Source organism: Danio rerio, chromosome 18 (assembly GCF_049306965.1).
Source record: "Danio rerio strain Tuebingen ecotype United States chromosome 18, GRCz12tu, whole genome shotgun sequence".
Lineage (NCBI taxonomy): Eukaryota > Metazoa > Chordata > Actinopteri > Cypriniformes > Danionidae > Danio > Danio rerio.
The window spans coordinates 17805461-17831149 of NC_133193.1; the positions used below are offsets into that span (position 1 = coordinate 17805461).

The window sequence follows — 25689 nt, forward strand, 5'->3', positions numbered from 1 at the left end:
GTTGCTTAGGAAGGGTGATGATTGACTGAAAAATCTAACCGATGATCGAAAAGTGAATGCAGACATTTTTAAATTAATTTCAAGATAAAAATATGGGAGAAATATGGGAAAAATGTGATGATAGTGGAATAGAATTGTAAAATAAGGGAGAATCCCGGAAAAAAGAGAGGGTTGATATGCATAAAGTGAACAGGTAGTGTTTGTGGAACAACAGTTTTGCAAGAATACGCAAAACATTTTTGTAAGGAACGCAAAAATGTAAAAAAACATATTTTCCTATCACTTTTTTTTCCCATCCATTTTTTTCTCCCACCTTTTTTTTTTCTTCCACCATAACGTCTTTTCCGGGTCTCCGTACCTTTACAAAAGACAATTTTTGCCTTTTATTTCTTATAGTAATCAATATCCCTGACAAAAAAGATTTGGTGAAGTTTGTTACTCGCCATTGTCGTCACTGGCTTGCTTGTTTGGGACTTGTGGAGCTGCGCATTGATAAGTGCATCCCAAATCGCACACTTATGCACTATTCTACACATTTTATAGTATAAATAGTGTAAGTAGTGCATTTACACTGAAAACTCTAAAAATAATAAGTGCACTTTATTTACCCGGATGATGCACTTATTTGATCGTGTAATGAAGTGTGGAATAATGGACACTTCACGTACTCAACCGCCGCAGTTTTGCTCAAGTAGCGGAAGGAGCGCAAATGTTGGATAACTTTATTTATGAAATTCTCCTATGAGAGTGATTATAGAAGATTATAGATTATAGAAGAATGCGGTGATACTCAAGTCAGGTATTATTTGGTACTTTGTTCATTTATTTTTACTAGTTTGGCACCCGTCAAACGGCATCTAGGAAACGGGTTGAATTTCCGCTTGGTAAAAAAACATTAGTGTTTCATTTGGAATGACACTACTTACATACAGTACACCTTGCTGTTGAGTGTGTAAGTGCATAAGTACATAGTGCATGACTGCATAGTGTATAGTGTGCCATTTGGGACGCAGCTAGAGATTTTCTCTTCAGTGTTTGGACTTTCAGCAGTGAAATTAAACCACACTAAACTAAACTGAGCTGAACTGAACTTGAACCCTGAAAACTGGACTGACACAGTTTCAATTTACTAGAAAGTCTAAGTTAAGCTGCTTTGACACAATCTACATTGTAAAAGCACTTTAGAAATAAACATGAATTAAATTAAACAAATACTCTTGACTCAGCAAACAACTTTCTTTTTATTCTTGTTTTTATTCTTCTTATATGTCATTTTTCTATTAGTAAAAAGATTGCTGAAATTGAATGTTTAATATCAACCTTCTCTCATTATTATTTTCATCCTTTAATAATTTACTTAGAGACAATAATCAATTACGCACATAATTTATACACATATAAATATATAAAGTTGATAATTGCAGTTTTACTGTGGCAATTTATTAAGAGTGATGTGCTGAACGGCTACAATTATGAGGCAGTTAAAATATATGGCCAGCTATCTGGAGCGTGTAAAACAAACTGTGATAGGAGGCGAAAACAAATCTGCCTGTTGTGTAGCAGAGTGCCAGTTTCCAGCGTTCAGCATGTTTATTTATTTATGGCCTTCAAGAAAGAAGGTCTCGGCACAGGCTGGACACCGGGCCACAGTGGTTATCTTCATCGCTCTACTGCCGGACGAGGAGGAGAGGGAGGTATAGGCCACTGCATTAATGATGCATGGGGACCAGTACGTTCAGTTTAAAGTTCTCCATGCTCCGTGCAGGCCTGATCAAATATGCATGAGCTACACCGCATGTGCAGGCAGCAGCACGTCAAGTTACTTTCCACCTTGGCGGAGGCGCAGCGGCTCACGGCGCGCTTGTAGCAAAGCCATCGGCAGGCTCTTCTGAAAAACCATGCTCGAGCCGTAAGTTGCCTGTTATAATAAAGCGATTTTGCATGTGTGTGTTTATCGGGTAGAGTTTCCCTGCTTGTATTTGATATCAAGTACATTTAGAGGGAACGAAACAATCATTCTGACCTTCTATCATTATTATTTTTTTAACCCTTTAATAATTTACTTAGAGACAATAATTACAGTTATTTTATAGACATATAAATATATAATGCTTATAACTGCATTTTTACTATGGCAATCTATTAAGAGTGACATGCTGAATGACTACAGTTAAGAGGACGTTAAAATTTACGCTGTATAACGTGTGTTTATCATAAGTTTTTGAGCTGTTGCATTAATTCATTTAGAAGGCAATAAACAATCATTCTGACCTATCATTATTTTTTTACTGTTTAATTATTTACTTATAGACAATAATCTATTACAATTATTTTATAGACATAAATATATAATGCTTCTAATTGCTTTTTTCTATGGTAATTTATTAAGAGTGACCTGCTGATTGGTTACAATTGCAGTATGGGGCAGTTATGGTTATATAGTATGATGTGTATGTTTATCATGAACTTCTGAGCTGTCATTTTGCATCAAGTAATTTTAGAAAGCAATAAACGGTAACACTTCATAATTACGCTCTATGAATCATCTATTAAGCATTAGCAAATAGTTAATTCATTATTTGTTAAGCATTAACTCTACATTAATAGACGTGAGTAAACTGTTTATAACTACAGCTACAAATGCTCTATTCTTGACTTGTGAGCACATTTATAATTGTACTTTCATACTTAGTTACTGATTATTTTTTTATGACTAAATTAGGTATTGCATTATTTACAAATCATTTGTAATTAAGAGTAGTTGGGTTTTTTGAAGATCATTCGAGTTATTAAATGATTAATAAACCATTCAAATGCACATTTGTATATTATTATTTAGGCATATAGTAATTGTTAATTTTTATGTTAATAATAAATGCTTTGTTAACTCATTTAAGCCCACCAGCAACTAGTTGCTGCATATTCAAATACAATTTTCTTGAAAAAAAAAATTCAAAAACCTGGAGAAAATAAACGCAAAACATGCTCATATAGGATTACTAACAAGGCTACATGCATGAAACCATTTTTTAAAATCATGGGCACAAATGGGTTAACTCAACTTCATCCAGGTTTTGTTAAGTAATCGTAAGAGAGGACTTCACAAATCTCTTGTAAATGACAATTAAAGGCTGTTTCAAATAAACATAACATCTTTGCATTCATATCTAAAAAGTAAAATTACTGTAAAGTTTAAGCATTGCCAATTCAGTGTTATTTATCAACGTTTAAACTGTACAGTAGTTTTTTTTTGTTAAGATTGCAAAGATTTATGTTTCATTTGATTCACTTTCATTTGTATATTTTCAAATGAATGAAAAAAAAAACATTTATTTTCCTTTTTTCCAACTTAGAATATAACTGAGCCTTTAATTGTAATTTATAAGAGATTTATAAGTAGGGATTTTTTTTCTTCATCAAATTAATTTAGAAGGCAATAAACAATCATTCTGACCTTCTATCATTATTATTTTCAGCTTTTAATAATTTACTTAGAGACAATATTCAATTAGTATTATTTTATGGACATAAATTGCAGTTTTACCAAGGCAATTTATAAATAGTGACATGTTGAATGGCTACAATTGTGAGCCAGTTAAAATATATAGTTATAATGATCAATCCCAGCAAGCATTTTTTGTATTTCAAAGGTGTCTAATAGATGTCTAAACATAGTCGTGTTGGCTACACCAAGGCTAAATTTGAGCTGTCAGTGAAAATCTAATAGATATCTAAAAATAGGCCAAAATTAAACAAGTCATCAAATAAACAGAAATGAATGACTGCACATATAAAGTCTGTCTAATCTGCTTATGTGATGACTATTCTAGTTTTGGCCTATTCTTATTTGTATTAGAATTTCACTGACAGCCAAAGTTTAGCCAAGCTGTCTACGTTTAGAAGTCTATTAGACATCTATTAAACACAAAATTGTTTGCTGGGAGATGTATGTTTATCACAAACTTCTGAGCTGTTTTTTTTTTTTCTTTTTTTTTCATCAAGCTCATTTAAAAAAAATGGGTAAAACCAAATTTTGGTTATACCTTTGCTACTACATTATACCTTTGCTACTACATATTACCTAACTTTGCTACTACATTTCAACTAATAGTCATGAGTATTAGAAGACAATTGGGGTTAGTGGAATAAGTTGATGTACTGTACTTGTAAAGTTACTTACAGTCAGTAGAATGTCGGCTGGGGGATCATTAAAAAAAAGTAAGTAGATATTAAGCAGATAGTCTACAGGGGTGGCCAACCCTGTTCCTGGAGAGCCACCTTCCTGCAATTTTCAGTTGCAACCCATATCAAACACACCTGCCTGTAACTATCACATGGTGTTCAGGTCCTAATTAATTGGTTCAGGTGTGTTTGATATGGGTAGCAACTGAAATCTGCAGGAAGGTGGCTCTCCAGGAACAGGGTTGGCCACCTCTGGTCTACTAATAATTTAATAATTGCTACTTTGCATATATATTGTAGTTGCAAAGGTACAAATGAAAGTGCTACTTACTTTTCATTCCAAAATGTTTTATGTTAACATTATAATAATAACAAGTGTTTATTTAATCCATACACTTAAATATTTGTATTCTAGTCAGTATGATTTTGGATGCCTATTTCTAAAGGCTGGCGGAATTTTGAATGGTCAACATGTCATTAATTACTTTTATTTGCATTTCAATGTTCATCTGGTACATCTTTTGAGTGTTTTATAACTAGTTTTGTTCAATTTACAAGGCAAGAAACATCATTTTTGCTTTCACTTCATTTTGTTGGTGTGATTTAGACATTCTGGTGATTATAATTTTGTAACATGTCAACTAACTCCAATTAGATTATTAGTAGACAGTAAGGGTTGGCAGAATAAGTTGACATACTGTACTTGCAAAGTTGCTTTAAAAAAAGTCTAAGCAGATGTTAAGCAGACAGTATACTATGACGACTGCTGCAGTTGCAAAGTTTATTAAGTTAACAGACATTCAAAATAAAGTATTACTGTCACTGCAAAATGCACCCTGCTGAGTTTTATAATGACGATATATGTTCATCTACAGTATATGAAGTACTGCTTTTTGATTATTTTGCGACTTCAAAAAGGTGGCAAAATTCATATTTGTCAACACATCATTAAAAGCAAAAAGTCTGGTTTATTTAACAGATTTGAGACGGGAAAAGGAGGATTTTCAATGTGTCTTGTTATGCTGGCTTGTTAGTTATAATGAGTTGTTTGTTCATGGACTGGCCGTTGGTTAAATTCTGATCTGCTGGATTTCCTTGAAAATAAACATGAAACCCAAATGAATTATATTTGCTTTATTTTTGCATTGTTAGTCTTGTTTTATTTGGAATCATTCAATGTTGCATGATATTATGATCAAATAATAATAATACAATTATGAATGTGGATATTGGATAACGCTAATCAAGAGATAAAGTATTATTTAGGCATTGTTTAACTAGGACAAGGGGAACCTCATAATAAAGTGTCAAAAATATAAATTAGTCAGTCTAATGCATGTATTGCACAATCACTTGACAACAAAAAATGCATTATATAGTTTCAGGAGTAACAACTCCATTTAAATATATAATTGAATTCTCTAAAATATAGTTTTGTGTGTGAATTGACCATGACCCACTATCAAAGTTGTGACGAATGACATTGTTGTAAAGTTCCTGTACATTTTGCAAAGTACTTATTATGCTCAATAATTTGAACTAAGCCACAATAATGTTTTGTTAATGTGGAAAGCGGCTTTACAGAGTGCGCTCTTGGAGTGTTGCCATATCCACTTATAATAAACATTTAGATTTGTTAGCTCAGAAGTGTTAGTTCACTCAAAAATTAAACTTCTGTTATTAATTACTCACCCTCCTCCCCTTTCAATCCAATGAGACCTTTGTTCATAAAAATTAAGATATTTTAGATAAAATCCAAAAACTCTCTGATCTTCCACGGACAGCAACACAGTGGCAACATTGTCAAAAGATTTTACGTCAGTGGTTCGACTGTAATCAGAGAAAAGCTTCAAGAACATGACTTGTTTGCCTTAATCTTCTTTTCTGCGTCATGTCATGGTGCATGTTTACAACAGGCAGTTTGATGTAATGTCATTATGCTGCATTCACACCAGACACGGATGAACCTTCAGCCGCGAGTGATTTACATGTTAAGTCAATGCAAAGATGCAAATAGACACTGCGTTTTGCATGAATGAGGCAGCGCGAATCGCTCGAGTTGGAAATTCTGAACTTCACTGGACGTTCGCGCCGCATTAACCAGTCATGAGCTTGTAGGGGTCTGAGTCTTGTAGGGGAGTGATTATGACATGTTGTGCATGTGCATGTTGCTGGTGTCCCAAGGGAAAAACCTTCTTGCCGACACCAGTCAACAGCTAATCAAACTGGGCTCGGCTCAGTCTGGAGCACCACTGAAAGCCTCCATCATCCAGGTATAGTTTCTGGATGAGCCGATGAACTCAGAGCTGCTGCACATCTGAAAGGATCTAGTGGACTCACCAAACAAATATATGCTGTTTTTCAGTCTTCCTAAGGCACAAAAACACAGCTATTCTCTCTATAAAATGCATGTTGGCCATTAAAAATCTAGAGTCACCATTCCACAAAATGAAGTTAATCCGCATCTATTGTGAAGTGAAATTGACACATGAATGAAGCAATTTCAAAATTTCAAGCGTCTATTATATGGGCAAACAGCACAGTTTATTCGCTCGTTCGGCATATGGAGTCAGCAGCAAACCTTGTAATGACTAATTTTTTAGTTTTTGTGGTGCACAAACATGTTCTTGGAGCTTTGCACGATTACAGTTAAACCACTAATGTCACATGGACATTTTTTGACAATGTTTTAGTTCATTTTCTTGGCGTTGAACTTCTAGTGACTGTTAATCTTTATGAAAGATCAGAGACCTCTCGAATTTCACCTAAAGTATCTTTTTTTCCAAATACAAACAAAGGTCTCATTGCATTGAACTTTTCGGGACTGATGCCATCTATGGAGGATGATGGAGTTCTAGAATTTTTTTCAAAAAAATCTTATTTTGTGTTCCAAAGATGAACAAACATATCAGGGGATTGAAGTGACATGGTGAATAATCCATGACAATTTTTTTTTTATTTTTGAATGAACTAATTCTTTAAGTTCATTATGGGCTATACTTTATGTTGTTTATTGGTTACTTGCTGTTACTTCTAGCAAGATCTGGCAACACTAATAAGTCAAAATGTACCCTGTTTGTTGTAATTTCTTGCACTGCGCAAACAGAAGAGAGAAATACTTTTGATAGTAGTTGTTCATTTGGTTTCACAACATCTAGATTTTAGTTTTTTAAACAATATTGTCACTTTATGGATTAATTTGATTGTCAAATCTGGTTTGCATATTCATAAAATTCAAAACTGTGTGTGTACGGATTAGTATTAAGCACTAAAAGCTGAACTGACAGCTGAATTTAACTTGTACAGTATGTAGTAATAGTCGGCAGAATTTCTAAAGGGCACCATCAAAATAAAGAATTCCCAAATGGGTTGCAAATATGAATTTATGTTGACTTGAAACTATTTTTTTATGAATGAAAACACCAAAAGCAAACTCTTAAGGGGCTGCAGGGATTACATAAAAACACTTAAGTCTTAAAAATCTATACCTAACTTACAAAAATACTGTTTTTCTCGCCTACAGTATGAATGAACTTGTAAGTATTGTGCTGTGTTGTTATTTCTGCCGCATAGGTCTAACAGCGACCTCCAACATGTCAGGATCCGTTATCACTTTGTGGCGCGCAATGCCAACGAGCTCACGGTGCAGCAGGGCGATGAGCTGGAGGTACGGATGAGGTGGAGGAGGATTGGGGCAGAGCAGGGCTGAGGTACTGTACAGTGTGTGGGAGACAGAAGAGAGAAGACACAAACACCAACAACACTCAAAGTCTAGAAGAGGCTGTGGGCTGATGTTTGAAGATAAATAATGCAAAGAAATAGATCTTTGTGGTTAGAAGTTTCTGGGACACTTGAGGTAAACTAGACTTAATGTGACATATCTGTTATATTAAAATACATTAATCTAGTTGTGCTTACTTCTGTAGGGTATTAAATGAGACTCTGTTTGCAGCTTCATATTCAATTCACAAGTCAAACAGTCATTCAAAATAAGTGTTTGGCTTAACTCGAGGAAAACACTTTAAACAAGGATGAAAGAAAGTGTCAAATTAATATTTTATGATCACAATTTTTGGATAATACATTTGTATTAAATTGTAAATCACAAAAAAAAAAACATTTAAGAGCTTGTTATTTAAGAAAATATACCATAAAACATAAAATTGTTCATTAAAACATATTCGTTTTAGTCAATTATGCTTCTTTTTGATCATCAAACTCCAAAAATATTAAATTAAAAATATTAAAAATAAATAATTTTTTAAGCTAAAACTGAATCTGAATAAAACTACCTAAATAAAAGGGGATTTGTTTAGCCCTAAAAATAAAAAAACAGTAATCAGTATGGGCTCTATTAGAACAATCTAGGCACAAAGTATAAAGCATATGACGCAAAAGCAGTAAGGACCTATCCAAATCCACTTTGAGGATGGAAAAATATGCTTTGGACCGTGGCGCATGGTTTAATAAGTTGAACTTATTCTCTTAATGAGATATAGGTGTATTTTGAGCATAACATGCATTAAACTAATCAGTCTCATCTCCCATGAAAAAAAAACTTAAAAAATTAACTCCCTTCACTAGCAAGAAAAAGCAAGGAAAAAGAATAAGCCTCCCCCATTTGGTCTCTTTTTTCTTTACTTTACTTTTACTCTTTACTTTACTCCTTTAGTTTGGTGGAGTAAGGAAACCAACCCAGGCTCCTTCTGAAAACGTAGTCCCGTGGATGTTTCTGGAGACAGCGAAAAATGTCCTAGGAGGTTCGTATTTTTGCAGTTTTTGTTTTCGCGAATCCACGAGAGGCCGCTGTGTGCACTTTTTCACATCTCAAATGCCTCTCACGAGTGCTGTTCGCACTGTTCTCGCGTGAACCCACCAGATGCTGCTGTCGACCAACTGAATGACTGAATGATTGACTGGGCGACCGGCCAATCGACTGACACACCCTCCTCTTTCCCTAAACACAACCAATTTTACCGATTGACCTGCCCACCTGCTTACTTCACAAAACCCAACCAACAGTTTACAAAAGCCATTCAGAAAAAGAAAAGCCTTCGTCTGATATTTACCACATTTTCCGATTTTACCTCTTCTCACCCTGTTGTTCACTCATACGTTTTATTTTTTGTATTCTGTTTTTGTCTTACCTGATTTCTCTAACTGCTCTTCCCCGGACTCAAACCCGGTCATCGTCGTGGTCAACTCTAGTCCGTCGCCGTACACGACGAGCTAGCAGGACAAACTAGTAGCGTTCGCTTAAAAAAATAAAATGCAGCCATACGTACCTCTGGCTACGTAATTCGCCACCTCCAAAAACGTCCTCGGTTTTCAGAATGAGCTTGTGTTGAAGGAAACAGTGTTGTACGCACTTCACTGAAGCCATCCATTAGTCTACATATTTAATATTGTCTGTTTAGCACAAAGATTTGTTTCAAAACTTTTTCTAAATTCAGTTTTACTTTCCAGCAAACGAATAAATGAACAATGATTGTGAAGTGTGGGAAAAAAGTTTTATCCAAGCACACGTCCTTTTCTTATGCCCCATATTGTTATAGTCACCAGTGATCTAGCCTATACAGGTCGTTGGAGAACTACAAATCTGTCAGCAAAAAAACTACATATTCAGTCATGCACCCTTCACACACCTGGCCTAGATCCCCATGATTGCAAACAGATACAGTTGAAGCTGTTTTGTAAAAACTATACTAACTATTTTCACACCTCTCACACACACATACATGGCTGAGTCTTTTTATACTACTTTTGTGAACATTATAACGCATTTTCCTTGCCCTGCCGGTTATGACCCTTGCCTTGTTTGTTTGTTTGTTTACATTGTATGCTCACATGCTGCCTGCCTTTTGACCATTTGTCTGTGTATTGACCACAACTCTGGATTGCCCGTATACATCTGTTTGCTCCCGTGTTTAGCTAGTCAATTGTGCTGTCTAATTCAGTTCTTCAAAATAGCACTCATCCTATTTAGACTGGCACACCCATGAGTCCGCAAAGTGGTACAAATGGATTTTTTGGCTATTTAAATGGCTATTTAAACAAAGTGGCGCAAAACATGAAAAATAGAGTTGCTCTGGTCTGAAAATAGCAACAGATTGTGCCAAACACGTCTTGTGCCTTATTGTGCTGGGTGTATGATAGGACCCTAACTGTTAAAATCATTAAGATTAAGAGTAAAACCTAAAGAAAAAGAAACTCTAGAAAAAAATACTACAAATGAAGTTAACAACTAAAACTAAAGATGAGGGGAAAAAGTAACAGCTATTAGTTACTTGTTACTTAGTTAAAGTTATTAGTAGCTTTAACCTTTTCATATTTTGATTGTAATACAATAATGTGCACCTTTTGTAAAGCTGCTTTGAAATGACATTTATTGAGCTATACAAATAAACTTGAACTGAATAGAATTGCACATTTTAGATAAGTAATAATGAATGTAATTTGTGAAAGAAAAGCAAACTTGGAAAGAAAATGAGGTCCCTAATTATAAGGTTAATTAGCAAATGCAGAATACATATAATGCAGGAAAGAACAGTCCTTTCAACTTGTCACTTTCAGATGTCTGTGGTTTCAGCCTGCGACCCTGAAGCACTCTATTTACATGAGAACTACAGAAGTGATCAGGAGGGATTACCCCCGATTGGCTAATCCATCTGGAAACACGGATAATCGTGTTTCTAGACATGCCCAGCCTGAGCCTGGTATCACTGGGATTTAATTCAAGCATCCCAATGGTAGGATGCATCACTGAGACTGAGTACGACAACAACAAACGCTGTACCAAAACCTTTTAGCTAAAATTAGACAACATGTTGAATAAACAGACACAAGCCTCAAAAATAGATTTGTCCCAGAAAAAGTGATTGCACACTCATGCGATTTACTGTGATAATGCTAGACATAAATTAGATGAGTGTCTTGTACTGCAGGTCTTGGAAAACAACCAACAGTGGTGGTTATTGAGGAACCGCAGTGGTCAGTCAGGCTATGTGCCATGTAATGTGCTGGAAGAGGTCAAACCAGAAGAGCAGCAGTACAACCGAGCAGCTCTATTCAGCAGCCAGGTAAACTACTTCACTGTTCACCCAACAGTCCATATATAGTATATATTTCTGCTTATAATTCTATCTACCTTTCTGTAATGCCATGATGCATCGCATGAATTATGAGAGTAACTTATGCTGAACTGAAAACAATCATTTGAAGGAGACCTATTATGTCCCTTTTTACAAGAAGTAAAATGAGTCTCTGGAGCTTTCTCAGGAGATCAGGTTTTTATAGCACAACCTTATTATTTGAAGTGACTTGTTTAGAGCTCCCTACACCAAAAGTGCAGCCTTTCCTTAAAAGTAATTCTAAACTGAAAATATTAGCAAAGTCTATATCATAACTATAAAGATAAACACTCAAACGAATGAAATCATCCATTAAATCAAAACAGAATAACAAAAAACACTGACACAGCTTTAAACAGCTGGAGCATTTAAAGTGGCAGACAAGTGCACTTTATGGATATGATTCAGATTAGTGCTTTTACAGCTCCCATGTTGTTTTGTTGTGCAATTTATATATATATATATATATTAAAGTGCAGTTTAACAAAAAATATCTTTTTCAGCACATTTTTTCATTTTTCATGTCTCCTATATTTCACCCCATCTCCTGCCACCATCCTGCTTTGTTATTTTTCCGGTGAAACTCCCGTAATTTTTAACAAAACCACTTTTTGTCCTTGATTGTCAAGTTGCTAGATCACCTCATAAAATTGATAAAATATTCAAATCTCGAAGCACTTTAATTCAATCTGGCAACATACCCAGCTACACTTTTGATTGTAATGAAATAAACTGTTGGGGTTAATAACATTTACTTTTGCAGTTTTTACTTTAATAAAATAAAATAAATTCTTTTATATAAAAAATTAAGACTTTCTCCAGACAAAAAGATTTAGGTTGGCTAGGTCAGTTGGCATTTCTGTGAGGAGTTTGCATGTTTTCCCTGTGCTCATATGGGTTTCCTCCGAGTGCTCCGGTTTCCCCCACAAGTCCAAAGATGTGGTACAGGTGAATTGGGCAGGCTAAATTTTCCATAGTGTATGAATTTGTGTGAATGAGTGTGTATGGATGTTTCCCAGTGATGGGTTGCCGCTGGAAGGGTATCCCTTTATTAACCAGATTAATAAAGGGACTAAGCTGAAAAGAAAATTAATAAATGAATATATATATATATATATATATATATATATATATATATATATATATATATATATATGGAATAAAAGAACCAAAACAAAGACAGCTTTCCGCCACGAAAAACACATTTTCAAACCAGAATATCTGACTTAAGCATTGTTTTTTTTAGATAAACAAGGATGCTCAATTAGCATGTTTCATAAAAATCTGCAAACATATCATGGTATTTTTATGCTTTAGAGGAGTTAAAAACTTACATACGGCACCTTTAACCCAAAGTCCTGAGTTTCCTGGTAAATATATTTAATCATTTTAGTTTTAGCTATATTGTTTAAAATGTTGCAATCCTTAGATACTAAGATGATTAAATGCTGTACAAGTACTCTACGTTGTTCACTCACATTTACAAATGGACCTGGAGAACACACACAGAATTTTGCTAACAGAGATATAGAAATAAAAACGGGCAAATATAATACATCAGACCATTTTCTGAAGGTTAAGCACATCCTTTTACCGACCACTTGTGGAAAGAAGAGAAAAACGCTTCTTTTTCTCGAGCGCATTCATGAAAAGTGCTCATATATATTCTCCTGCTCTACATGGCAGGCACTGACTCTTTCTTCCTTTTTCTGCCTCTCTTTTGTTTCCATCTCTACAGGCTGTGAATCCTTACAAAGGTACCACCACCAGCCCTGTACCTGTAAATCACGCCGTGGTTTTGGAGATGAATAAATCCTCCCGGGATAAAGATAGTACGTATACCTCTTATCGGCCTCGCTGTATTTGCTGAGAGATGGAGAGCGCGGAGAGTCTGCCGGAAAAAAAAAAAATGCAGAGAAGTGGGAAATGAATTTGGTGTGCAAGTGCTCTTATGTACATAGATTGCAGATCGCTCCTGTCTTGGCCAATCTTATTCACTGTGTCTCTGTCCCAGTGCTTGTTTCTCCATCTCCAGCTTCTCCTGTCTGTCTCTATAGACCGCGACCAGCAAAAGGAGGTAAACGATGAGCTGCTGAAGAGGATAACAGACAATAAAGCTCAACCTCCGGCTCGAAACTTCCGGGTGGAACGCTCTAGCAGATCCATTCGCATCACAGATGAATCGCAGCCCTTTGAGGTCCACGCTTGGCTCAATGCGAAGGGATTTTCTAGGCCGTGAGTGACACATGTGACACTTTAGAATTAGATGATATATGAGTGGTGTGACCTAGTGGTTAAACGTGAGGGTTGTTAACCGAGGTGGCAAGTCCAAAGCTCAGAAGCAATGATCCATGTACCCTTGAACAAGGTACTTACTCTGCAGGTGACTCCAGGGGACTGTGGTTGAGATGTTCTGAATATAAAGCTTATTGTACAGAGGTCATAATAAAACTTGGGAAATATAAGTATATTTATTACCCATATGTAATTTAATAGGGAGGTACGGTGGCTCAGTGGTTAGCACTGTCACCGCACAGCAAGAAGGTCGCTTGTTAGAGTTCTGGCTGAACCTGTTGACATTTCTGTGTGGAGTTTGCATGTGCTCCCCGTGTTTGTGTGTGTTTCCTCTGGGTGCTCTGGTTTACCCTACAGCCCAAAGACATGCACAATAAGTGAATTAGAGAACCTAAATTGGCCATAGGGTATGAGTGTGTGTGTGTGTGTGTGTGTGTGTGTGTGTGTGTGTGTGTGTGTGTGTGTGTGTGTGTGTGTGTGTGTGTGTGTGTGTGTATGTGTGTGTGTGTGTGTGTGTGAATGAGTGTGTATGGGTGTTTCCCAGTACTGGGTTGTGGTTGGAAAGGCATCCGCTCCATAAAACAAATGCCAGAATAGTTTGTGGTTCATTTCGCTGTGGTGATTCCTGATAAATAAGAGACTAAGCTGAAGTAAAATTAATGAATAAATTTAATATAATATCAGTACATTTCATAATAAAATTGTATTTTATAATAATTCAGCAATCATTAGTGATTTAGACTCTCTTGAATTGAGTTTGTAAAACTAAAACAATAATAGTATTTATTAAAAAATTAAAATAAAAATGCACATGGTGAATATCTACCTATATTCAAGTTATGTGCGGTTGGGGAAAATATCTAATTGTGTTTTCTTTTGACCGGTATTACGATTTTCCATTGATTTGTGATTAAATTTTGTAGTCAAGTTTCAGCTCAATAATCTGAAGCACAGCTTTTCTGACTGTTAGTTAAAAAAAGAAACTGAAAATACAGTATATTTACTTAAACATTTATTCAAATTTGTTTTTGAATGTTCAGAAGTTAAACACTAATTTTGATCTAGAGCAAACATTAAGCACAAAAAAAATGAATTTACCTTACTATAAACAAGTACAAAAAAGTGTAGCTTATTATGCAAACAAAAAATTATTTTTTATAAAAATACAGAACAATCAGCAAACTAATATGGCTGATAAGAGCCTTTCTGTAGCTTACATTGTCTAAAACAAAATAATTATCACTGATGCTACACAAAATATCTCTTATCCTGCAATTAGATTTACACCGTATTAAAATGCACAGTGGAATAAAATCTGTTTTTATTCAAATAATAATAATTTTAGGCTCAATATTAGTAGCCCACTTAGCATTTTGTTTTAAATTTGCAACAGAATGAACTGTTTTTGTGTGACTTGCATGATTAACCAAACTTGCACTTAGTATCTTGCAAAATAACCAGTAAAATATGAATGTGCTGTCTTCATGGCAAAGACTAAATAAATTAGTTATTAGAAATTAGTAATTAAAACTATTATGCTTAAACATATGTAAAACAAAATTCACAGGAGAGCTAATAATTTGAAGATTCACAACAAAATAAATTATATTTCAATGTCAGTTTATTTTAAATTATGTGCAATGCTTTCACAATTTATATTGATTTCTATTCATATAAGGAGACATTTCTATGTTGAAAAGATTGACAGTGGCAATATTTCAGCTCCTTTAGAGTCTGGAAATTGTAACAGATAAGTTGTTTATTAAATTTGCCTCAGCATATTTTCATAGTATATAAAGCAATCTCCGAATAGATCAAATAAAATCACATTCTTTATGATAAAGCTCCTTAAAAGTAATGAAAAGTGATAATATGATGTAATATCCTCTCCACATTTCAGGGTGGTGGAGTGTCTGGGGATCCTGAACGGAGCTCAACTCTTCTCTCTGAGTAAGGATGAGCTGAAAGCTGTGTGCGGGGACGAGGGTTCACGTGTCTACAGTCAGATCACCGTGCAGAAAGCTCAAATAGAGGTTTGTCACAAAGCAATATTGCTTATGTTCGTTCAAATGCACTGAAAAAATTATTCAAAGATGATTCATTGGAGTTACTAAATTTTATTAAGGCAAGGAATAAATTCAGCCTAGATAAATTGTTTGCAGCAGTTTTACGAAAATATATATATTTTTTTAGCGTGACTGCAGATTAAACATTAAAATGGCTAACATTTTTACAGCCTGAGTTAACGTAGTACTTTTTTAATAACAATGTACCTGTTCAATACGTACAGTACATGCACTGTAAGTATGATGTAATGTAAGGGAACAATCTAAAAGACTTAACTCTCTAACTATAAGAAACTACAGTGTGGGTAGCTAAACTGAACTTAGATTTACTGTGAATGCTATTAATTTCATATATAATTATATATTATACATTAATTATACACACACACATATACAGTATCACTTGCCTTATAAAAGTATATACTGCACCAACAAAATTCTCTGAAATGACTGCACAAATGTAATGTTCAATGTTGTTACAGTGTAAATTAGGGCTGCACAATATTTAATTTCAGCATCATTATCATGTGTGCGTCCGCAGTAGTCACATCACAAGATATGCAACATTGAGTTGGGATTCCAAAAACGACAGGGCAAAACACATGAGATTTGTGGGGTCACTGCAGACTTTAACCATGATAGAGTGAAAGTTCATCATCTGCATGTATTTTTGTATGTATATGCTCATATAAGTGAGCATGTTAAGAGAGTGTAAAGTGTTTTAATAGCACATAAAAAAAACGTTTAGTAAAGTTTTTTATTTAAGTTTTTTTAAGACTATGCAATGTTATTTTACATTTGAGTATTCAATTTCTGCCACCAAATACTGTCAGACTCTCCCCAGAAAACCATCAACCACTGTTTAATTTGCTTATATATTTGCTCAAATCTGTTTATTTATGATTGTAGTTTGTTTATTATATGCATATAATAATTGACATTAAAAATTATTTTTTTTACTTCCCAAAAAATCATCCCAATCAATTTAAATTAATGAAATCTTTTTTAAATTGAGCTATTTAGGTCATCTGGTGAAATTGTATTTATATCGCAAAATATATTGCGGAGAAAAAAAAAAGATTGCAATGTCAAATTTTTCCATTATCGTTCAGCCCTAGTGTAAATGCAATCGCTATCCTCATGTTACTTGTTGCTACAGGATAAATATAATGCTATAAGTTTGTATGCTGTATAAGTATGCTAACATTGCAACAAAGTATGCTTTAAATTAGGGCTGTACAAGATTGAAGAAAATGTGATATGCGATAGCGTGTTATTAATGTGACATTGGATATGCAATACATATATTTTTTATTATACAACCAACATATGTTTCTTTTTAGTTAAGAAGAAGGAAAGAAAGCATCAACAGCTAAACAAGAACAGTGTGAAGTTACTTTTTTTTTTTTGCTGTATTATTGCTTTCTTAAAGGAACAGCTTACCCAAAATTGAAAAATCTATCTCCATTTTTACTCACCTTCCACTTTTTTCCACTATCATACTAATTTTTTTGCTCCTATCATGGAGCTCAATTGCTGTTTTTTCTTTTTTTCTTTAGAATTTGAATATATTTTTGACTCCTTGAAGTATAAAGAATATATTTTTTAAATTTTTAAAGATTTGAGTGTGCTTAAATGGTGAAGAAAAAGGGCTAGGCAATACTTGAATAAAAAAAAAAAATCAGGATATCATGTTTCATATTATTCAGTATGGATAATTACTGAATATTTTTCAACAATCCATTTACACTGGGGATATTACTTTTTTTTTCTATTTAACCGCTTTATTTTATTTACCAACATTATTAAGGCAAATAGTTTTAATAGTCAAAAACAAAAATATTGAAACTAAATATCTCCTCTCTATATAATAAAATAAACATAAGTGTTAAAGAGACTCCTAAAGTTGATAAATAAAATGTTACAAAGTGTGTGCAATGGAAAGGTAGATTAACATCTGTAAGGTGTGAATAATAATGAATAATAAGTAAACCTCAACATCTGTATACAACACAAATTATGATAATCAAATCTGAGCTTTGAAGTAAAAAAAAACTAGCCATCGTTATTCAAATACATACTGCAACATTACAAATCGTGAAGTTGGATGACTATATTATGCTGAAAAATCTTTTAGATGGGGTCTAGTTGCTGGGATGCACAAGAAAAGAAACCAAAAAGCCACTCTAGCGACATCCTTATCCTTATTGCCATTCCTTCCAAGGCGCGCTCAGCAACCACATTTTAATAAAACTATAGCCGTCATACCGAAACTTTAAACTTTTTTTAATCATTATTGACAATAGTTTTCAGTCAATAAGTACAGATACCAATTGTATCGCCCAAACCTATGAACATTTTTTCATTTTTGGGTGAACTATCCCTTAAACATGGCTTGTCTGTTTGTTTATTATTCAGCATCCATTTACTTTTGTATTAAATCACTCATTTATCGCAAACCATTGCAATATGTACTGTATATAGCAATATGAACATTTGCTTTAAAATTTTTTATCATTTTAATACATTGCACAGCCCTACTGTAAATTCTGTACATTTCTAATATATAGCCCTATCCATAAATGAACTGCAAAGGTGAGCTTAAACGTCATTCTTTCTCTCAGAGGGGTAATGGCGATACAGAGCTACAGGAGATCATGAGGCGACGGCAACAGGAGGTGGACTCAACCTGGGACTGATTACAGTCAATCATGGCCTTATTTCATCACGTTTTCTTCAATGCTCTTGTTCACCCTACAATCAACAGCCACCCAGAGGAATTCAGAACAGATGGACTAAACAACTTCAGTCATTACTGAACCCCAGTTCAGCCTATTTCCTTTATGACCCGTACAATGTAGTGCTTAACGCTAGTGCTTAAACTGATGAACATGAATGCATTGGGAGTGAAGTCTTTAACCTCCATTTATAGAGAGGAAAATGATTTTGATAGCAGGCTTTGACTCACAGTATGATTGATACCAATAAAGCCATGGCTCACAAATTTAAAAATATATATATTTCTGGTAATATTAGTTCATTCCAAAACCCATTTGCAGTTTTAAAGTAATATCTTGGCCATGTTTGTGGCCATTTTCACTACTTGTCCCGATATCCTTCAACTTAACTGGTGTTTTTTTTAATGCATCCTGTCAAATGTCATTGCTTCTGAGGTTGAGTAAAGGTTGACATTTTAATTTTGGGATAAACTATTCCATTTGTAGCAAGTCCCATCTGTTTCTGCATAAATAATCAATGGTAAACAGCAAAATCAAATGGTATTAAGTAATGCAGTGGAGTACTGTAATATTATCGCATACTTAATTCAGATAAATGAGCACTTAAATATAAATCTTAAACTGTGTCGTTATTTAGTTTTCCATTATTTTCAGTTCACCCGTGCTTCACACTTCATTAAGGCAAATCAGATCATGTTTATTCATGTTAATGGATGATTAGACTATTATTTGTTTCCTTTGCATCTAATGATAGAAATAAAAGCACATAGAGATGTATTAAAAAACATTGATGGTGTGAATTATGATTCAGAACGTGTATTGTGTCATTAAACAAAATAAAGCAAAAAAATAAACAACTCATACAAGGCTACACACGTGGTTAAAATAGTATGTGTTCTTTTACTTCTGTAATTGATTCAAAATATGTTTATATAAATTGTGTACGATTTCTAAAGCGGCAGAATTGATTGTGCTATCGCTTTTCACAGAGCAAATTCTTGGCGCTCTTCTTACCCCCTTTCAGCCCTGTGAAAAGCATAAGGCTGAATCTCTACCCGCCTCACTGACTGACAGTTTCGCTACTTGCCCTCACGGGGGGCACATAACAGTGGCTTTCAGTTTGTCGTGTTGCTTTATTTCTGGAATAGATTGTGAACGCATCAGCGAGTATTGTGCTGTGTTCAGGATGAGTGAGAATGACCTCCATCTTTCCCTTTGTATGCACTGTCAAAACGCCTCCCAGCCTTTAGAGAGGGTGGATGTGGCTGCGTATTGTCACCATGATTCATGGCATGAATCAATGCCTAATGATGGGATTTACAGAGAGGAACATCAAAGAAAAGATTCAGGAGATTTGCAGAGCAGCGGAACTATTGTCATTCAGATCCTGAGAATTTACCGTTTTTTGAAAGAATTTCATACAGGCTATTTTCTATATGCCAGAGATTGTTGTGGAGTTGGATTCTTGAGTAATAAGTCAAGCAAATATAATGACAGGTTAAAGAAACCTAGGAAAACAGCAACTGCTTTAAATAGGATACAAACATACACACACACACACACACACACACACACACACAAACACACACACACAAACACACACACACACACACACACACACACACACACACACACACACACACACACACACACACACACACATGCACAAAAAAAGCATTTATACTTTAACATTACTTTCCTTAAAAAGTAACTAATCCACACTTTTCATTTGGCTAGGTGCCTTATTTTCAGGGGTCGCCACAGCGGAATGATTCGCCAACTATTCCACAATATGTGTTACGAAGCGGATGACCTTCCAGCCACAACCCAGTACTGGGAAACATCCATACACTCCCACATTCACACACCCACTCATACACTATGGCCAATTTAGCTTATATCTTTGGACTTGGTCCAACCAGGACTTGAACCAGCAACCTTCTTGCTGCGAGGTGACATGCTAACCCCTGAGCCACCATGCCGTTGTATTATATTATTTAGTTGTATTATATTACATTTACACTGATGTTAAGGTACCAAACTTCAAACTAAAAACAAGCACTCTTTCAAGCACTTTATTAAAACTTGTTTCAATGAACATTTCAATGTATTTAGCATATAGCATTAGTATACAATAGCGTGTAATCTCACAGGTTTCACTCAGACCACTTTGAATGACATTTTTTGGTGTGAGAGTCAAGACAATGGCAGTAAAGATGACATCCTCTAGCATCAGCTGCTGGTGTACGCCTTGAGGCTAGAGAAGAGTTGTTTTACTCATACAGCTGTAACTACTGTAGCTGGTCTGCGCTAAACATGCAGTACTCTACAGCACAAAGCCATTCGAAACATACTGTAGGCAAGGCAAGTTTATTTATATAACACATTTCACACACAGTGGTAATTCAAGTGCTTTACATAAATAAGAATAAAAGAAACAAGAAAATATAAATGATTAAAAGACTTAAAATGATTAAATAAAAATGTATTATATAAAAAAGTAAGGCATAATCGTGTTATATAGTAAATAGTACACTGTTAAAAAATGGACAATATAATAATAACCTTGGGGGAACCATATTGGAAACATTTAACTGAACACAGGTTCTCCAGTTCATGAGTAGATAATTTTTATGAGAAGGTTCTTTTAACACTAGAACACCAGAATTCTGTAACTACTACAACGGCCATAGGGGTCATTCTGACTGCTCAAATAATACAGAAATGAAAAGAAATTGTGTTCAAGAGTTCACACTTAGCTGTTGATTGATTATAAAGCTTGTTTGGTATGCTGTCCCGGGAGCGAGCCCTGAGCTCATAAGATCCTTGAGCCCTGGGCTCCCTGCCGTTTGCAAGGCGAGAGGGGAGTTTGAGCTCAGGTACATCTCGAGAATTCCCCTGCTGTAGTAGCTAATGAACAGATAGTGATTGCTCTTAAGAGATAACTACTTACTAGGAGCATGTCTATGGTGCCGATTTGGATTAGTCATTTAGCTTAAGTTGCATGTTTTTGGACGATGGGAGGAAACTGGAGAACCCGGGGGAATCCCACGTGAGCACGGGGAGAATGTGTAAACTCTACACAGAAACGTCAACTGGCTTGATAAGGATTAGAACCAGTGACGTTCTTGTTGTGATGCAACAGTGCTAACCACTGGGTCACTGTGCCACCCATCTAGGAAAGGAGGAGGAGTAGGGGTGGAAAGGGGAATTCTTCAAAAGAAAGCATCTGTCATATGGAACTTAGGGTATTTATAGTGGCTTAGGAATATATGTGTATGTGAACCTCTCGAAATTAGTTTATAAATAAACTTCACTTAAATCATATTTACAATCAAGCATGTATGGAGATTTTAGAATTAAGCTTTAAATATCTGTCATCATATTTAATGAAGTCATTACTCTAAATATGAGCAATTCCATGCAAATGTCACAAAAAAAGTTTTTACTAAGACATTTGTTTGGTAAAAAAAAAACTGAAACCCTTTTTTGTGTAGGCTTGTGCTTTACAGGACTGTCAAAATACACAAAAATGTTTCTGTAAATGTTCTCAAACTATTATATTTGATTTACCAAAGTCAAACATGCGCCAATTTCACATCTGTCACATCTGTGACAAAGCTTTTTCCTTATAAATGCAAAAAATGTCAAACAAAATCAGTCATGTTTGTTCTATAGTAAGCCAACTCTTCTCTTTTTGATTAGCATTTGTTCCTTTGGGTTGTGCAGTTTAATTCACTGAATTTCTACAAAGTATGTTGTATACTGTACACTCACAGACTGTTTTGGTCACATCATAACCCATGTGTATTTCCCTCATTTAAAATATAAAAAAAAAAAACATTTACAGATTGATATTTTTCTGATCCCATAACTCTCTGGTTAGTTCTTTCAGAAAATATAAACAGATGTTTTAATATAATGTTAACATATACTTTCTCTGTGCATTTACATTTTTACTAAACATGTCACATTCATAATGCTGAAACTGCTTATGTACATTCTTTTTAATATTAAAACCAATAGTTTTGTACAAGGTACTAGACTGTCCACAAATTAGTCTAGTAGTGGACTCAGTAAAAAAGTAGTGGATGCTCAGATCTCTTTTGTGTAATTTTAATAAAATAATGTTAGAATAAATATATTCACACATTTAGGAAATGTCAGGTTAGGGGAGAGCATGCAGGGATGAAAGTATATGTAACGTGGCAAGAAAGTAACAGCGATTTTCATCGCTAACATTTGCTTTCTATGCTATAACAGCACATTCAGCACACAACCCTTGATGTAATGGGCCAAATTTCATGTGATTTTGCGACCGTGTCCTGCAGTTAGTTAGTTACTTTCGTGTTTCATGTGCCACACTAATGATAAATCTACAGGTTATTTAGTGGAATAACACATCCTTAAGTTGGAAATGTCTTAAGTGGGGACGAAAGTAACATTGGTATTTATGTCCCACTGCTAATAAACAAACATTATTTTTTTGCATTCACATTAAAGTTTTATGTGTTTGGTTTCGGATTTTGTAAGAAATGTATGCATATTGCCAATAATAATAATTTAAAAAAATATTCAAAAGTTGTAGAAAATTATAATATTTTGCATTGTTGAATTGCTTTTGAAACATTCGATAGAAGTGAAGTTTAAAATGAAAATGCTGTTTATTTTATATTTTTTTGCATGACAAAATATATTTGCAGTTAATATTAACAAGGTCGTAGTCAAATATATTTAAAATACACAAGATTAAGTCAGTAAATCTGTGTGCGTTCCTGCTGATGGGGTCAAAAGTAATGTGCTTTAGTTTGAAGTGAAGTTATGGACTTGTTCTACATTGATACAAAATAACACTTGATTTTGATGGACCACTCTTTGAGATAGTAACTACAGCAAAAAAATAAAAAATAAAATAAAATAAATAAATTACACACATATACATATATATATATATATATATATATATATATATATATATATATATATATATATATATATATATATATATATATATATATATATATATATATATATATATATATAAACATAATCTATTAAAATGTTACTTTCGTCTCCGCTCTCACCTAACATAGTAATATGGGTTTTATTTTAATAAATTATTAAATTACAAAATGACTGCTTCAGTAGTGTTAATCAAATTAAAAACTTCAGCACATTCAGTAAATTAAGATTCACAAACTAAAAACACAAGGCAGTTCTTGCTGATTAAATAAAAAATGACAAACATCTGAAGCAGTATTTCAGTTAATGTGAAAATTTGCATTTCTTTTACAAAAATGTTTTCCAAATATTCAAAAGATTAAATAATGAAACCGTTAGGAAACTAGCCACATTCTTTTCAGTCTTTACACAAAACACAGATCAAACTAAAACGATCTGTGACTAATGTAAGAATCAGACCCAAAAACACCACTGACAAACAGTCAACACGTCAGAAGCGAATTCCAAAATCTGACTTCTTGGTGAAGTCATTAACAAGAGAAAATGGCAATAACAAGCCCTTAGATGACTAACACAGATGCCACGATTCAAATCATGCATAATTCATGAAATGAATAAATGCTCAGCAAAAAAATAAAAAATAGCGAACACAGTCCAGATCTGTTCGCTTACAGCCAATTATAGCTAACTAACATAAAAGAAGTTGTCACAATCAGTTTGCTATTTCACCCTGGTGGAAGAACACTGCCATAACGTGTGACAGATTTGGCTTCTGGGGATATGCTGGTTTATGCTTGTCTCCATGCAGGGGGGAGGAAAGTTTTTCTGGACAGACAGCTACATAAACACACAGTATCAGTCGCACCCGCAGTGTCAGCGCTGCAGGAGACCCACGACTCCAAACTTCTTCTCATTTCACTCTCCGCACCACCCAGTGGGCAGTCACTTAAAATAGAAGACAATAACATGCATGGCGGCCCCTTTGAGATAGCAGTAAAAGCGTGCCTGATGGAGCCTGATGCCTGCAGATAAAAGCTGTCTAATGTGGGTCCTGCTCATATGGTTGCGTAATCAATATACTTACAAAGCTCACATGTAGGGTACACTTATCCAAACATCCTCTGGGATTCAATGGAGTGCTATGTAGATGTAATAAAGCTGCAGTTTATCATTCAAAACATAAATCTTAATCTAACCTGAGACGTTATAAGCGATCCGCCACTTTAAGATGCCTAAAGTGACACGGATGATTAGGTGAAAAGGGAACAACATGACAATGCGCATATAGCATCTCCCTAAGCCCTTGCCAAGGTTCCTAATTCGCTGTGTTTGTTCACAAGGATTAGTGGGTGCTCGGCGCTCCATACCGACTCATCGAGTGCTCCCACTAATTCTTATCCAAGCATGACAAAAAGCAGACAAATTTCTCGAATGACTCTACTGTTAGTCTTGCATGATTTAGATTCACTCCGCGCCGCCTGGTTACTCAAAGGTGAGGGGAACCACGTTATTAGCCAGTTATTCTGCAAATGACATTTCCCCCCCGCCTTACAGACATTTGAGATTTACACTCTAATTGCGACTAACTAGACAAGTGCCCTTTCTTTTGGCTTGACCTCACTGGCATTAATAGTTCAGATTAAATCAAATGTCATTCCACACTTAGGTAATTGAATTATATCTCTGTGTTCCCCCTGACATCTGCAGTGATTCATTTTCTTTCCCCCTTTTGTAAATCGCCCCAGACTTCAATTTGGATTTGCGTCTCCCTGATTTCGCCGAGCAAAGAGAGAAGGATCGATCCGGCTGCCCCCCTCAGCATCAGAGAGGGTCTTACCACTCACTTGGCGCGATCGATTTACAGTGTGGAAAGCTGTTTCTTTTTTAATCCGTCGAGAAACAAACCATGAAAGGTTGCCGGACGTAGAGTCCATGTGATGCTGACAGTGAGGACTGAACAATATGTGAGAGGGCTGATAGGCATTTAGCTCAAGGCTAATGTATAAGGATAGCCATTTAATCCCTCAGAACAGAGACAGATCAAGTTAATGCACTCTGTCACATCCTCTCTGCCTCAAGACAACTCTGCTCAATGCAAAAAAGGCCCTCAGCAAACTCCATTAAAGATTGCCGGTCTTTTATTGTGCTGGTGGCCGATTCATGAGTGCGTCCAAACATTAACAGTCAGTAAGGGCATGAATCCAGACAGATTCATAAATATGACAATTAAATTGTTGCATTTAAACTGATGTAAATGTGAAATTAAAGAGCTAGTAATTAACTTGATCGTCAGAGTTTTATATTCTTTATATGGAA

At 34.9% G+C, this 25689-nt stretch overlaps 2 protein-coding genes across 6 annotated transcripts in view; one reads left to right on the plus strand and one right to left on the minus strand.

The window, feature by feature from the left end:
- mgat4c (mgat4 family member C) overlaps positions 1 to 25689 on the minus strand; it is a 211078-nt gene that overhangs the window by 43296 nt on the left and 142093 nt on the right. The gene's annotated exons all lie outside the window — the stretch shown is intronic.
- eps8b (epidermal growth factor receptor pathway substrate 8b) lies at positions 1625 to 19569 on the plus strand. Of its 3 annotated transcripts, none has more exons than XM_068218905.2 (7): positions 1625 to 1909; positions 7756 to 7849; positions 11127 to 11261; positions 13051 to 13144; positions 13370 to 13547; positions 15508 to 15640; positions 18298 to 19569. In XM_068218905.2, the coding sequence occupies exons 1-7, from the start codon at positions 1899 to 1901 to the stop codon at positions 18370 to 18372; spliced, it is 720 nt and encodes a 239-aa protein (XP_068075006.2). In that variant the 5' UTR covers positions 1625 to 1898; the 3' UTR covers positions 18373 to 19569. The 3 variants fall into 3 exon arrangements, with proteins under 3 accessions (XP_068075006.2, XP_073786037.1, XP_073786038.1); XM_073929936.1 differs by having other exon boundaries at positions 1642 to 1909; positions 7756 to 8038; positions 18298 to 19363; XM_073929937.1 differs by having other exon boundaries at positions 1643 to 1909; positions 7756 to 7892; positions 18298 to 19363.

What these genes read in the sequence shown, in the direction of transcription:
- eps8b (XM_068218905.2), top strand. An exon ending in AGCAGGGCGATGAGCTGGAG is followed by an intron (nt 7,850 to 11,126) that starts GTACGGATGAGG and finishes CTTGTACTGCAG; the next exon opens with GTCTTGGAAAACAACCAACA. An exon ending in CAGCTCTATTCAGCAGCCAG is followed by an intron (nt 11,262 to 13,050) that starts GTAAACTACTTC and finishes CCATCTCTACAG; the next exon opens with GCTGTGAATCCTTACAAAGG.